This window comes from Salmo salar, chromosome ssa02 (genome assembly GCF_905237065.1).
Source record: "Salmo salar chromosome ssa02, Ssal_v3.1, whole genome shotgun sequence".
Lineage (NCBI taxonomy): Eukaryota > Metazoa > Chordata > Actinopteri > Salmoniformes > Salmonidae > Salmo > Salmo salar.
Genome location: NC_059443.1, coordinates 4,172,501 through 4,188,521, shown reverse-complemented (window position 1 = coordinate 4,188,521; position 16,021 = coordinate 4,172,501). Strand labels below are relative to the sequence as shown.

General features: G+C 46.5%; 1 protein-coding gene across 1 annotated transcript in view; it reads left to right on the top strand.

Annotated features, from left to right (window-relative positions):
• LOC106598774 (transmembrane protein 65) overlaps positions 1 to 16,021 on the top strand; it is a 96,821-nt gene continuing 80,800 nt past the window's right edge. Inside the window, exons 1-2 of the mRNA XM_045696612.1 lie at positions 1 to 466; positions 685 to 1,002. Of these exons, the coding sequence (XP_045552568.1) occupies positions 720 to 1,002 (283 nt within the window). The 5' untranslated portion in view covers positions 1 to 466; positions 685 to 719. The remainder of the gene's footprint in view (positions 467 to 684; positions 1,003 to 16,021) is intronic.

Below are 16,021 nucleotides of genomic sequence, written 5' to 3'. Positions count from 1 at the left end.
TCATACATGTACTATGCTCAAATGTCCTATACAGTCGTCCTTAGGATGTCTATTGATACCTGCCGCAAATAGGCCTACAGTAGGCTATTGGTCTACTGGTACCTTCGCACTCACTGTATGAGCTATACAAAAACGTAAGGCAAATGCCGTCATAGCTACGTATAGTCAAGCTATTCCATTGGAAAATATTTTTAGCCTAGAGAGAAGGGCGCACATCACGGGGAAGAGAGGCAGCCCATCCGACCGCAGACTGGGAAGTAGCCTCGGCGATGTTGTGGATATGAAGATGAGAAGGGATGTTTCTTGTTGACTCGCCGATTTTGCCACGAATGTGTTTTGTTGGCGAATTGTTTTCATGATCTATGAAATTCTAATAGAAGGACTTATGGTTCGGAGCTGCGTTTTCCAGCCGAAAGAGATCTGATTTTTGACAGGACAGGCCGGCAGAGCATCCGCTGATCGACAGGTCTGTGTTGTGATAAGTTGCACTTTGACAGCCCGATCTGAGTCTGGGTCTACTTTGTTACTTATTGCCTATGAATGGGCTTAGCCATTCTACAGTAGCCTACTGCTGTAGAATGCATTCATACGTGAAACAGTCTAGAATGTTGTATCGTAAGTAGCCTAGCCTACTGTATTTTGCTTTACGCTTCAGTAAGCGTTAAAATTGTATTTCTATTCTAGGTTGTCGACGCCTCCACTTCCCTTTTATCTTCACCATGCTGCCCAGTTTGCAGAGAGTCCTGCGGCCCGCCCTCATTCTGAGGTCGGGGAACATGTTGGGAAGAGTCCGCGGGTCAAACCTAGCTCCGCTACGCCAGCCTGTACCGATACTGCCCAGCCAGCAGTGCTGCGACTTGGGCACACACCCTCACAAGGACCCGATGGAGCCCTTGAACTCACCGCAAGGAGCCAAGGATTTTATTTATAGTCTTCACCCCACCGAACGCACAACCCTGCTTAGAGAACTGCACCGGTTTGAGTCGATAGCAATAGCTCAAGGTAAGAATAAGAACAGTAGTCTACTGGAAAATGTGTTTCACTTCCCCGAGTTGCACAGAGAGTTCATTATAGTGTCACTCTGGTCCTTTACCGTTAGTCCCACCCTCGGCTAAGCTGCTTGGTCCAGAAACCAAAGAATGACAAAATACGTATTGTTTCAAATATGTAGGTGTAAAAACAAATGTTTCTAGACCTATTACATTGTACTATAGGTTCATTACAAAACACTTACTCTCATAAGAGTAAAACAATACGTTATTTCTCTATTGATATCAATACATTCTGCCCTCAAATTGTGAGATTTCTGTATCTGTAAAAGTAGTTGAGGATAGAATGCTTATGCCCTTGTTGTAAGCAGTATAGTAATGTGTGTGTGTGTGTGTGTGTGTGTGTGTGTGTGTGTGTGTGTGTGTGTGTGTGTGTGTGTGTGTGTGTGTGTGTGTGTGTGTGTGTGTATATGTGTATGTTAGTGTGTTAGTGTGAGATATGGAGAGAGAGGAATAATGAGAGAGGGGAGAGAAGAAGAGAGACAGCGAGAGAGGGTAGAGAAAAACACAGGGAGAGAGGAATAGAGAGCGAGCAAGGGGAGATAATGCGAGAGACACAGGGGGAGGGAGAGAGGGGAGAGAAAGAGAGAGACAGGGAGCGAGGGAGAGAGAGAGATGGGGGAGAAAGAGAGAGACAAGGAGCGAGGGAGGGAAGAGAGAGACAGGGAGAGAGAGAGGGAGGGAAGAGAGACAGGGAGAGAGAGAGAGACGGAGCGAGGGAGAGAGAGAGACGGGGAGGGAAGAGAGAGACAGGGAGAGACAGGGAGAGAGGGAGAGAGGGAGGGAAGAGAGAGACAGGGAGAGAGAGAGAGAGAGAGAGTGAGAGAGGGAGGGAGGGAAGAGAGAGACAGGGAGAGAGAGAGAGAGAGAGAGAGAGGGGGGGGGGATAGAGAGAGACAGGGAGAGAGTGAGAGAGGGAGGGAAGAGAGAGACAGGGAGAGAGAGAGAGAGAGAGAGAGAGGGTGGGGGGATAGAGAGAGACAGGGAGAGAGTGAGAGAGGGAGGGAAGAGAGAGACAGGGAGAGAGAGAGAGAGAGGGTGGGGGGATAGAGAGAGCCAAAGTGCTAGAGAGCATCATGGTTGCAGATGATGTCTGTAATGATGAAGTGGTGTTGGGGCTGTTGAGCGCACTTCTCCTGCTCTCTCTGTTATCCATAGATGTCTCCTGGGTCACATGGGGCTGAGCAGTGGGATGCTTCTGACTGTTACCCTGGCCTTAATACTTTATAATGGGCATTGTGCACTGGACTGCTGTTTCTGGATTAACCTACTGAGAGACATTTGTCCACCTGGTTTGATGTTACGGTAAACATTTGTCCACCTGGTTTGATGTTACGGTAAACATTTGTCCACCTGGTTTGGTGTTACGGTAAACATTTGTCCACCTGGGTTTGATGTTACGGTAAACATTTGTCCACCTGGTTTGATGTTACGGTAAACATTTGTCCACCTGGGTTTGATGTTACGGTAAACATTTGTCCACCTGGTTTGGTGTTACGGTAAACATTTGTCCACCTGGTTTGATGTTACGGTAAACATTTGTCCACCTGGGTTTGATGTTACGGTAAACATTTGTCCACCTGGTTTGGTGTTACGGTAAACATTTGTCCACCTGGGTTTGATGTTACGGTAAACATTTGTCCACCTGGTTTGATGTTACGGTAAACATTTGTCCACCTGGGTTTGGTGTTACAGTAAACATTTGTCCACCTGGGTTTGATGTTACGGTAAACATTTGTCCACCTGGTTTGGTGTTACGGTAAACATTTGTCCACCTGGTTTGATGTTACGGTAAACATTTGTCCACCTGGGTTTGATGTTACGGTAAACATTTGTCCACCTGGGTTTGGTGTTACGGTAAACATTTGTCCACCTGGTTTGGTGTTACGGTAAACATTTGTCCACCTGGTTTGGTGTTACGGTAAACATTTGTCCACCTGGTTTGATGTTACGGTAAACATTTGTCCACCTGGTTTGGTGTTACGGTAAACATTTGTCCACCTGGTTTGGTGTTACGGTAAACATTTGTCCACCTGGGTTTGGTGTTACGGTAAACATTTGTCCACCTGGGTTTGATGTTACGGTAAACATTTGTCCACCTGGGTTTGATGTTACGGTAAACATTTGTCCACCTGGTTTGGTGTTACGGTAAACATTTGTCCACCTGGTTTGATGTTACAGTAAACATTTGTCCACCTGGTTTGGTGTTACGGTAAACATTTGTCCACTTGGGTTTGGTGTTACGGTAAACATTTGTCCACCTGGGTTTGGTGTTACGGTAAACATTTGTCCACCTGGGTTTGATGTTACGGTAAACATTTGTATTCCTTTAGCCATGGGATGTTCTCCTATCCTTCTCGCCATCAGACTCTCCTCTATGTATATGGCTGTCTGGGTTCAAACCCGGGTCACCTGAGCGCAGTAAGACTCTGGTTTGAACCCGGGTCACCTGAGCACAGTAAGACTCTGGTTTGAACCCGGGTCACCTGAGCACAGTAAGACTCTGGTTTGAACCCGGGTCACCTGAGCACAGTAAGACTCTGGTTTGAACCCGGGTCACCTGAGCGCAGTAAGACTTCGCTGAGCTAAACACCGGAAAAACCTTAGGCATTACCTCAAGGAGATAACTGAAGCCTTCAGGTCCCACTGAGTCACCTCCATTACATACAGTACTGAAGGTATTTAATGTCTCCCCTCCTCCAGTCCCAGCCCAGGGTCCTATCTCAGGGTCCTAGCCCAGGGTCCTATCTCAGGGTCCTAGCCCAGGGTCCTAGCCCAGGGTCCTATCCCAGGGTTCAATCCCAGGGTCCTAGCCCAGGGTCCCAGCCCAGGGTCCCAGCCCAGGGTCCTATCCCAGGGTCCCAGCCCAGGGTCCCATCTCAGGGTTCAATCCCAGGGTCCAATCCCAGGGTCCCAGACCAGGGTCCTATCCCAGGGTAATAGCCCAGGGTCCCAGCCCAGGGTCCTATCCCAGGGTCCTATCCAGGGTCCCAGCCCAGGGTCCTATCTCAGGGTCCTAGCCCAGGGTTCAATCCCAGGGTCCAATCCCAGGGTCTTTGCATCTTTTTGATCTGAGGTCCTCCTCACTGTTCACTGTATAAGTAGTTGCTGTCTATATCTGTGCTCTCTGAAACAGTAGAGCAGTAGTGAATGTGATAAGTATTATTTCTAGTACTGCTGACTCTCCTTATCGTAGAGGGGAAAGAACAACAGGTATTGTCTCCTCTACATGATAGTACAGGAACAGGAAGGAAGGTGTGTAGTACTCACCACTAACAGAGATTATACTGCACCCTCTATTCTCTCCATTAGGTTTATTGAGGAGGACTGAATGGGTTTCGAGACGTTCATCTGTTTTGTTGCGTTTCTGTTGAGGTTATTGTGTGTAGGGGACACATTCCCTTATGGGTCATTTAGACAACAGCTACTAAAGGACAATAGAATTGATGATGCCTCTTATGTGGTGTCAAGAGGCTCTCAGTGTTAAACCTTACATCTGTATATAATATTACCTCGGCTAGTATGGGGCATTATTGTCACAATGTAAGAAATCAACATTTGAAGCATATTTCTTGGACAATTGGCTCTTTTGGATGAAAATTTATTGAGAACGTAGTGTGGAAAATTGACACGTTTTCATTTCCCCGCTGTAAAACAATATATCGACAGATGTATCGGTAAGTTTAGTCGGGAATCGGTATCGGACCCCAAAAAACAATCGGTCGGACTCTACGAAGGATCTTTATTGAATCTCTATAACATTGAGAATTGGCCTCCCGAGTGGTGCAGCGGTCCCAAGGCACTGCATCACAGTGCTTGAGGCATCACTACAGACCCGGGTTCGATCCCAGGCTGTGTCACAGCCGGCCGTGACCGGGAGACCCATGAGGCGGCGTACAATTGTCCCAGCGTCGTCCGAGTTAGGTCGGGGTTTGGCCCATCGCGCTTTAGTGACTCCTTGTGGCGGGCCGGGCACCTGCAAGCTGACTTCCGGTCACCAACTGGACGGTGTTTCCTCTGACACATTGGTGCGGCTGGCTTCCGGGTTAAGGCGAGCAGTGTGTCAAGAAGCAGGGTTGTGTTTTAGAGGACGCATGGCTCTCGACCTTCGCCTCTCCCGAGTCCGCAGGGGAGTTGCAGCGATGGGACAAGACTGTAACTACCAATTGGACATCATAAAAAAGGGGTAAAAAAATAAAAAGATTGAGAATCAATTAATTGACAATGTCTGAATCAAGACCCAATTAAGAGATTTTAAACATTAGGCCTAACTGCTCTAAAAGTAGCTTCCCTAAGTAGCATAATCATTTGGTAACCTGTCAACTGACACGTCATAAAGCATTTCAATCTGCCTGGGGATGCTCAATGATGCTGCCACAATGTAGTTATTGGGCTGATGTTAAATGCCATATGGAATACAGATCTACTGCGGTATGGAAGTACCTCTCAGATCATTCTCAGGAACAGCACTTCATTCCACAGGAGCAACAGGGGTAATGTTAAACACTGTCTATTGACAAGATTCAAGGCTCTGTTTTTTTTTTACCTTGAATGAGAGGTGAACAAGAGGTTACATGGGGAAAAAGAGGTGCTAGTTATTTGTACTATGACCTACTGGATTAACCTACAGCAACTGGCACATATAATCTGTGTCCCAAATGGTACACTATTCCCTATATAGTGCACTACTTTTGACCTGGGCCCATAGGGTGCAATTTGGGATGCAGATAAAGGCCTATGACCAGATGAACACAAATGAAGACTAGAGGGGATAAAGAAGGAAAAGTCTCTTCAATATTTCACCCTCCATTTGGTTTAATTACAGTCTGTTGCCATGGTGCTGGGGGAGTTCCTGCTCTGAAAATAGAGTTCAAGGCTGCGTCCCAAATGGCACCCTATTCCCGATATAGTGCACTACTTTAGACCTGGGCCCTATGGCACCCTATTCCCTACAGTGAGGGAAAAAGTATTTGATCCCCTGCTGATTTTGTACGTTTGCCCACTGACAAAGAAATGATCAGTCTATAATTTTAATGGTAGGTTTATTTGAACAGTGAGAGACAGAATAACAACAAAAAAATCCAGAAAAACGCATGTTAAAAATGTTAGAAATTGATTTGCATTTTAATGAGGGAAATAAGTATTTGACCCCATCTCAATCAGAAAGATTTCTGGCTCCCAAGTGTCTTTTATACAGGTAACGAGCTGAGATTAGGAGCACACTCTTAAAGGGAGTGCTCCTAACCGCAGCTTGTTACCTGTATAAATACACCTGTCCACAGAAGCAATCAATCAATCAGATTCCAAACTCTCCACCATGGCCAAGACCAAAGAGCTCTCCAAGGATGTCAGGGACAAGATTGTAGACCTACACAAGGCTGGAATGGGCTACAAGACCATCGCCAAGCAGCTTGGTGAGAAGGTGACAACAGTTGGTGCGATTATTCGCAAATGGAAGAAACACAAAAGAACTGTCAATCTCCCTCGGCCTGGGGCTCCATGCAAGATCTCACCTCGTGGAGTTGCAATGATCATGAGAACGGTGAGGAATCAGCCCAGAACTACACGGGAGGATCTTGTCAATGATCTCAAGGCAGCTGGGACCATAGTCACCAAGAAAACAATTGGTAACACACTACGCCGTGAAGGACTGAAATCCTGCAGCGTCCGCAAGGTCCCCTGCTCAAGAAAGCACATATACATGCCTGTCTGAAGTTTGCCAATGAACATCTGAATGATTCAGAGGACAACTGGGGGAAAGTGTTGTGGTCAGATGAGACCAAAATGGAGCTCTTTGACATCAACTCAACTCGCCGTGTTTGGAGGAGGAGGAATGCTGCCTATGACCCCAAGAACACCATCCCCACCGTCACACATGGAGGTGGAAACATTATGCTTTGGGGGTGTTTTTCTGCTAAGGGGACAGGACAACTTCACCGCATCAAAGGGACGATGGACGGGGCCATGTATCGTCAAATCTTGAGTGAGAACCTCCTTCCCTCAGCCAGGGCATTGAAAATGGGTCGTGGATGGGTATTCCAGCATGACAATGACCCAAAACACACGGCCAAGGCAACAAAAGAGTGGCTCAAGAAGAAGCATATTAAGGTCCTGGAGTGGCCTAGCCAGTCTCCAGACCTTAATCCCATAGAAAATCTGTGGAGGGAGCTGAAGGTTCGAGTTGCCAAACGTCAGCCTCGAAACCTTAATAACTTGGAGAAGATCTGCAAAGAGGAGTGGGACAAAATCCCTCCTGAGATGTGTGCAAACCTGGTGGCCAACTACAAGAAACGTCTGACCTCTGTGATTGCCAACAAGGGTTTTGCCACCAAGTACTAAATCATGTTTTGCAGAGGGATCAAATACTTTTTTCCCTCACTGTATATAGTGCGCTTCTTTAGACCTGGGCCCTATGGGCATTATATATGGAGTCAAGGGCAGGGCAGCCATTGGGGGGGGGATACTAATGATTCCCAAGGGGAGTCAGTTTCCTACAGTCTTGATCCCCAAGGGGAGTCAGTTTCCTACAGTCTTCATCCCCAAAGGGAGTCAGTTTCCTACAGTCTTGATCCCCAAGGGGAGTCAGTTTCCTACAGTCTTGATCCCCAAGGGGAGTCAGTTTCCTACAGTCTTGATCCCCAAGGGGAGTCAGTTTCCTACAGTCTTGATCCCCAGGGGGAGTCAGTTTCCTACAGTCTTGATCCCCAAGGGGAGTCAGTTTCCTGCAGTCTTGATCCCCAGGGGGAGTCAGTTTCCTACAGTCTTGATCCCCAAGGGGAGTCAGTTTCCTACAGTCTTGATCCCCAAGGGGAGTCAGTTTCCTACAGTCTTGATCCCCAAGGGGAGTCAGTTTCCTACAGTCTTGATCCCCAGGGGGAGTCAGTTTCCTACAGTCTTGATCCCCAGGGGGAGTCAGTTTCCTACAGTCTTGATCCCCACGGGGAGTCAGTTTCCTACAGTCTTGATCGCCAGGGGGAGTCAGTTGACTGCGACAGTGTCACCTTCATGGTTATAGTCCTCTAGGGCTTGTGTTACACGTACAGGCAGAAGGGGAGACAGGCAGGCAGACAGTTAGACAGAGTCACGCAGACACACAGGCAGTTAGAGAGACATGCAGACAGGCAAGGTGGAAGGCAGGCAAGCAAACAGGCAGACAGAGAGGTAGAGAGAGGTAGGCAGACAGGGAGACAGGCAGGGAGACAAGCAGGCAGAGAGGAAGACGGACAGGTAGAGAAGCAGGCAGACAGGCAGTTAGACAGAGAGGCAGAGAGACAGGCAATTAGACAGCCAGACAGGGAGAGAGGCCGATAGGGCGGGAGAGAGGGAGAGATTTAGGGAGGGAAGGAGGAAGGGAGAGATGCAGGAGGGTAGGAAGGAGGCAACATAGCACGTGGTGGAGGCACTCACAGGAGGACGCTGTCCTCTAATCACCATGGTGCCTTGTGGGGGATGGGGAAGTGGCTCAACTTTACGACCTTGATCTGCCTATCTACAGTATACACACACACACACACACACACACACACACACACACACACACACACACACACACACACACACACACACACACACACACACACACACACACACACACACACACGTCCTGCCTATCTATCTATCTATCCTGCAGCTCTAACAGGCCTTCGAGGTTCCTAATAAACACAGGCACCACCAGTGCTTTCAAGGAGCTGCAGTAGTAAGCCTAGTAACCCACTGTAGGCCCACTGTACCGTTACCCACAGTGGGTTTTATGCTGCTTTAAAGCTTTATGCTTCTGGGATATGTGGGAAGCTAGCGTCCCACCTCGACAACAGCCAGTTAAATTGCAGAGCGCCAAATTCAAACAACAGAAATCTCATAATTACAATTCCTCAAACATACAAGTATTATACACCATTTTAAAGCTTAACTTCTTGTTAATCAAGCCACAGTGTCTGATTTCAAAAAGGCTTTTCGTAGGGCGCCTAGTCACAAAAAGCATACAGCCATTTTCCAGCCAAGAGAGGAGTCACAAAAAGCAGAAATAGAGATAAAATGAATCACTAACCTTTGATGATCTTCATCAGATGGCACTCATAGGACTTCATGTTACACAATACATGTATGTTTTGTTCGATGAAGTTCATATTTATATCCAAAAATTTCAGTTTACATTGGCGCGTTATGTTCAGTATTGTTTTGCCTCCAAAACATCCAGTGATTTTGCAGGGAGCCACATCAATTTACAGAAATACTCATCATAAACATTGATATAAGATACAAGTGTTTTACATAGAATTAAAGATACACTTCTCCTTAATGCAACCGCTGTGTCAGATTTCAAAAAAGCTTTACAGCAAAAGCACGCCATGCGATAATCTGAGTACAGTGCTCAGGCACCAAAACAAGCCATACAGATACCCGCCATGTTGTGGAGTCAACAAAAGTCAGAAATAGCATTATAAATATTCACTTACCTTTGATGATCTTCATCAGACTGCACTCCCAGGAATCCCAGTTCCACAATAAATGTTTGTTTTGTTTCGATAAAGTCCATATTTATGTCCAAATACCTCCTTTTTGTTTGCGTGTTCAGTTCACTATTCCAAATGCAGAAGGCGCGGGCACTAAGTCCAGGAGAAAAGTAAAAAAAGTTGCATTACAGTTTGTAGAAACATGTCAAACGATGTATAGAATCAATCTTTAGGATGTTTTTATCATACATCTTCAATAATATTCCAACCGGACAATTCCTTTGTCTTTGGAAATGAAAAGGAACTCAGCTCGCTCTCATGGCCGCGCGCGTGACTGAGCTCATGGCATTTTTCCAGACACCTGGTTGAAACAGCTCTTATTCTCTCCCCATTCACAGTAGAAGCATGAAACAACGTTCTAAAGACTGTTGACATCTAGTGGAAGCCTTAGGAAGTACAATATGACCCCACAGACACTGTATATTGGATAGGCAATCACTTGAAAAACTACAAACCTCAGATTTCCCACTTCCTGGTTGGATTTTTCTCAGGCTTTTGCCTGCCATATGAGTTCTGTTATACTCACAGACATCATTCAAACAGTTTTAGAAACTTCAGAGTGTTTTCTATCCAAATCTACTAATAATATGCATATTCTAGTGTTTGGGCCAGAGTAGTAACCAGTTTAATTTGGGTACGTTTTTCATCCGGCCGTGAAAATACTGCCCCCTAATAATATGCATATCCTAGCTTCTGGGCCTGAGTAGCAGGCAGTTTACTCTGGGCACCTTATTCATCGAAGCTACTCAATACTGCCCCCAGATCCCAAAGAAGTTAAAGCTACAGCAGGGTTATGACATCTTGTATTTTACTACTGCTGTGTCTGATGTATCTCACACACGTCAGTTTGTTGAGATTTACTACTGTAGGTCAGTGCACCTTAGTGCCTGGTCGCCATAGCAACACTTTGTGTTCAGTCTCACAAGTGTCAAGGTTGTTGATCATTTAAAGGTTTCTTTATGAAACCTGCAGAGACATACAGCATTTATGCTCTTTCCTCTCCCAGTTAACTTGATTTGTGTAAGAATAACAAAGTAGTCATGCATCCGTTGTTGAGGGCATCTTGATCGTTGAGGTAAAACCCTTCTCTGTAAGGGCCAATAACAGCCAGCCTTTCACTCTTCATAACTATTGAACTTGAGAAATCATTTCTGCTCTGAATGTTGTTTCATTAAAATGCAAGTCATACACAACTCTAGACACAAATGAAAATGTTGTGATGATGTTAGTTTATGTGGTGACAACCTGAGGACAGCCATTACATGTTCAGGGTTACCAGATGGGGCGGCCAGACAGACTAATATAATAACACTTCCCCAGTCTGGACTGGAGCCATTTGTTCTTGCTGAAGAGTAAAGATGAGACATTGTACTGAAGGTATTAGACAACCTGAAGAAAACAGTATTTGTCATATTGGCATTAGTATCTTATTACCGTCCTCTCTGTTTAATTTTATTCCCTTTTCTCATCTTTCCTCTCTTCTCCTCTGACTCTATCCTTCTCTCTTCCTGTTTCTCCCTCCATCCTCTCTCTTTCCTCTCTTCTCCTCTGACTCTATCCTTCTCTCTTCCTGTTTCTCCCTCCATCCTCTCTCTTTCCTCTCTTCTCCTCTGACTCTATCCTTCTCTCTTCCTGTTTCTCCCTCCATCCTCCCTCTTTCCTCTCTTCTCCTCTGACTATCCTTCTCTCTTCCTGTTTCTCCCTCCATCCTCTCTCTTTCCTCTCTTCTCCTCTGACTCTATCCTTCCCTCTTCCTGTTTCTCCCTCCATCCTCTCTCTTTCCTCTCTTCTCCTCTGACTCTATCCTTCTCTCTTCCTGTTTCTCCCTCCATCCTCTCTCTTTCCTCTCTTCTCCTCTGACTCTATCCTTCTCTCTTCCTGTTTCTCCCTCCATCCTCTCTCTTTCCTCTCTTCTCCTCTGACTCTATCCTTCTCTCTTCCTGTTTCTCCCTCCATCCTCTCTCTTTCCTCTCTTCTCCTCTGACTCTATCCTTCTCTCTTCCTGTTTCCCTCCCTCCATCCTCTCTCTTTCCTCTCTTCTCCTCTGACTCTATCCTTCTCTCTTCCTGTTTCTCCCTCCATCCTCTCTCTTTCCTCTCTTCTCCTCTGACTCTATCCTTCTCTCTTCCTGTTTCTCCCTCCATCCTCTCTCTTTCCTCTCTTCTCCTCTGACTCTATCCTTCTCTCTTCCTGTTTCTCCCTCCATCCTCTCTCTTTCCTCTCTTCTCCTCTGACTCTATCCTTCTCTCTTCCTGTTTCTCCCTCCATCCTCTCTCTTTCCTCTCTTCTCCTCTGACTCTATCCTTCTCTCTTCCTGTTTCTCCCTCCATCCTCTCTCTTTCCTCTCTTCTCCTCTGACTCTATCCTTCTCTCTTCCTGTTTTCTCCCTCCATCCTCTCTCTTTCCTCTCTTCTCCTCTGACTCTATCCTTCTCGCTTCCTATTTCTCCCTCCATCCTCTCTCTTTCCTCTCTTCTCCTCTGACTCTATCCTTCTCTCTTCCTATTTCTCCCTCCATCCTCTCTCTTTCCTCTCTTCTCCTCTGACTCTATCCTTCTCTCTTCCTGTTTCTCCCTCCATCCCTCTCTCTTTCCTCTCTTCTCCTCTGACTCTATCCTTCTCTCTTCCTGTTTCTCCCTCCATCCTCTCTCTTTCCTCTCTTCTCCTCTGACTCTATCCTTCTCTCTTCCTGTTTCTCCCTCCATCCTCTCTCTTTCCTCTCTTCTCCTCTGACTCTATCCTTCTCTCTTCCTGTTTCTCCCTCCATCCTCTCTCTTTCCTCTCTTCTCCTCTGACTCTATCCTTCTCTCTTCCTGTTTCTCCCTCCCTCCATCCTCTCTCTTTCCTCTCTTCTCCTCTGACTCTGTCCTTCTCTCTTCCTGTTTCTCCCTCCCTCCATCCTCTCTTTACTTTTATTCAGCATCCAAGAACTTGATGAGCCACCTCTCTTTTATCTCCTCTGCTCTTCCTCTCTTTCCTTCTCTCTTCCGTTTCTTCCTTCATCTTGCCAGCCTCCGAGAAGTCTTGCTCCAGCGGTGGTTAGTGTGTCTTGCTCCAGCAGTGGTTAGTGGGTCTTGCTCCAGCAGTGGTTAGTGGGTCTTGCTCCAGCAGTGGTTAGTGGGTCTTGCTCCAGCAGTGGTTAGTGGGTCTTGCTCCAGCGGTGGTTAGTGGGTCTTGCTCCAGCGGTGGTTAGTGGGTCTTGCTCCAGCGGTGGTTAGTGGGTCTTGCTCCAGCGGTGGTTAGTGGGTCTTGCTCCAGCAGTGGTTAGTGGGTCTTGCTCCAGCGGTGGTTAGTGGGTCTTGCTCCAGCGGTGGTTAGTGGGTCTTGCTCCAGCGGTGGTTAGTGGGTCTTGCTCCAGCAGTGGTTAGTGGGTCTTGCTCCAGCAGTGCTTAGTGGGTCTTGCTCCAGCGGTGGTTAGTGGGTCTTGCTCCAGCGGTGGTTAGTGGGTCTTGCTCCAGCGGTGGTTAGTGGGTCTTGCTCCAGCAGTGGTTAGTGGGTCTTGCTCCAGCAGTGGTTAGTGGGTCTTGCTCCAGCAGTGGTTAGTGGGTCTTGCTCCAGCAGTGGTTAGTGGGTCTTGCTCCAGCAGTGCTTAGTGGGTCTTGCTCCAGCGGTGGTTAGTGGGTCTTGCTCCAGCGGTGGTTAGTGGGTCTTGCTCCAGCGGTGGTTAGTGGGTCTTGCTCCAGCGGTGGTTAGTGGGTCTTGCTCCAGCGGTGGTTAGTGGGTCTTGCTCCAGCGGTGGTTAGTGGGTCTTGCTCCAGCGGTGGTTAGTGGGTCTTGCTCCAGCGGTGGTTAGTGGGTCTTGCTCCAGCGGTGGTTAGTGGGTCTTGCTCCAGCAGTGGTTAGTGGGTCTTGCTCCAGCGGTGGTTAGTGGGTCTTGCGGTGGTTAGTGGGTCTTGCTCCAGCGGTGGTTAGTGGGTCTTGCTCCAGCGGTGGTTAGTGGGTCTTGCTCCAGCGGTGGTTAGTGGGTCTTGCTCCAGCAGTGGTTAGTGGGTCTTGCTCCAGCAGTGGTTAGTGGGTCTTGCTCCAGCAGTGGTTAGTGGGTCTTGCTCCAGCAGTGGTTAATGGATCTTGCTCCAGCAGTGGTTAGTGGGTCTTGCTCCAGCAGTGGTTAGTGGGTCTTGCTCCAGCGGTGGTTAGTGGGTCTTGCTCCAGCGGTGGTTAGTGGGTCTTGCTCCAGCAGTGGTTAGTGGGTCTTGCTCCAGCGGTGGTTAGTGGGTCTTGCTCCAGCGGTGGTTAGTGGGTCTTGCTCCAGCGGTGGTTAGTGGGTCTTGCTCCAGCGGTGGTTAGTGGGTCTTGCTCCAGCGGTGGTTAGTGGGTCTTGCTCCAGCAGTGGTTAGTGGGTCTTGCTCCAGCAGTGGTTAGTGGGTCTTGCTCCAGCGGTGGTTAGTGGGCCTTGCTCCAGCAGTGGTTAGTGGGTCTTGCTCCAGCAGAGCTGTGTCTGTGATGTTAGTGGGCCTTGGCCGCCTCAGGAGGTAGTGTGGAGGTAGAGAGAGGAGGGAGTGTCCTCAGAGGAGGTAGAGAGAGGAGGGAGTGTCCTCAGAGGAGGGGGTGTGTAGGTAGAGAGAGGAGGGAGTGTCCTCAGAGGAGGGGGTGTGGAGATAGAGAGAGGAGGGAGTGTCCTCAGAGGAGGGTGGAGGAGAGAGGAGTGTCCTCAGAGGGGGGTGTGTAGGTAGAGAGAGGAGGGAGTGTCCTCAGAGGAGGGGGTGTGGAGATAGAGAGAGGAGGGAGTGTCCTCAGAGGTTGGGGTGTGGAGGTAGATAGAGGAGGGAGTGTCCTCAGAGGAGGTAGAGAGAGGAGGGAGTGTCCTCAGACAAGGCAGAGTCTCGTTCTCTCAATTTCGATTTAAGGGTCTTTATTAAGCAAGTGAAATAGATAATAAACAAAAGTGAAATAAACAATAAAAATGTACAGTAAACACTACACATTACACTCACAGAAGTTCCAAAAGAATAAAGACATTTCAAATGTCATATTATGTCTATTTGATGTGCAAATAGTTAAAGTACAAAAGGGAAAATTAATAAATATGGGTTGTATTTACGGTGGTGTTTGTTCTTCACTGGTTGACCTTTTCTTCTGGCAACAGGTCACACATCTTGCTGCTGTAATGGCACGCTGTGGTATTTCACCCAGTAGATATGGGAGTTTATCAACATTTGATGTATTTTCTAATTCTTTGTGGGTCTGTGTATTCTGAGGGAAATAAGTGTCTCTAATATGGTCATACATTTGGCAGGAGGTTAGGAAGTGCAGCTCAATTTTTTGCCAATTTTAATAATTTTAACCGCACACTTGTTGTTTGTGTTCATGGATTTTATAATGTCGTATGTTTTCCCCCAACACCACTTTCCATCAATTTATATAGCAGACCCTCATGCTAAATTGAGTCTAAAGCTTTTTTTAAATCAACAAAGCATAAGAAGACTTTGCCTTTGTTTTAGTTTGTTTGTTCAATTAGGGTGTGAAGACGTGGTCTGTTGTACGGTATGCTGTTGACTCTGTTGACTTATATGCTGTTGACTCTGTTGACTTATATGCTGTTGACTCTGTTGATTTATATGCTGTTGACTCTGTTGATTTATATGCTGTTGACTTATATGCTGTTGACCGGTTATATGCTGTTGACTCTGTTGATTTATATGCTGTTGCACGCTGTTGATTTATATGCTGTTGATTTATATGCTGTTGACGCTGTTGATTTATATGCTGTTGACTCTGTTGATTTATATGCTGTTGACTCTGTTGATTTATATGCTGTTGATCTATATGCTGTTGACTCTGTTGATTTATATGCTGTTGACTTATATGCTGTTGATTTATATGCTGTTGACTCTGTTGATTTATATGCTGTTGATTTATATGCTGTTGACTCTGTTGATTTATATGCTGTTGATTTATATGCTGTTGATTTATATGCTGTTGACGCTGTTGATTTATATGCTGTTGACTCTGTTGATTTATATGCTGTTGACTCTGTTGATTTATATGCTGTTGATCTATATGCTGTTGACTCTGTTGATTTATATGCTGTTGACTTATATGCTGTTGATTTATATGCTGTTGACTCTGTTGATTTATATGCTGTTGATGCTGTTGATTTATATGCTGTTGACGCTGTTGACTTATATGCTGTTGACTCTGTTGATTTATATGCTGTTGACTCTGTTGATTTATATGCTGTTGATCTATATGCTGTTGACTCTGTTGATTTATATGCTGTTGACTTATATGCTGTTGATTTATATGCTGTTGACTCTGTTGATTTATATGCTGTTGACTCTGTTGATTTATATGCTGTTGATCTATATGCTGTTGACTCTGTTGATTTATATGCTGTTGACTTATATGCTGTTGATTTATATGCTGTTGACTCTGTTGACTTATATGCTGTTGACTCTGTTGATTTATATGCTGTTGACTCTGTTGATTTATATGCTGTTGATTTATATGCTGTTGACGC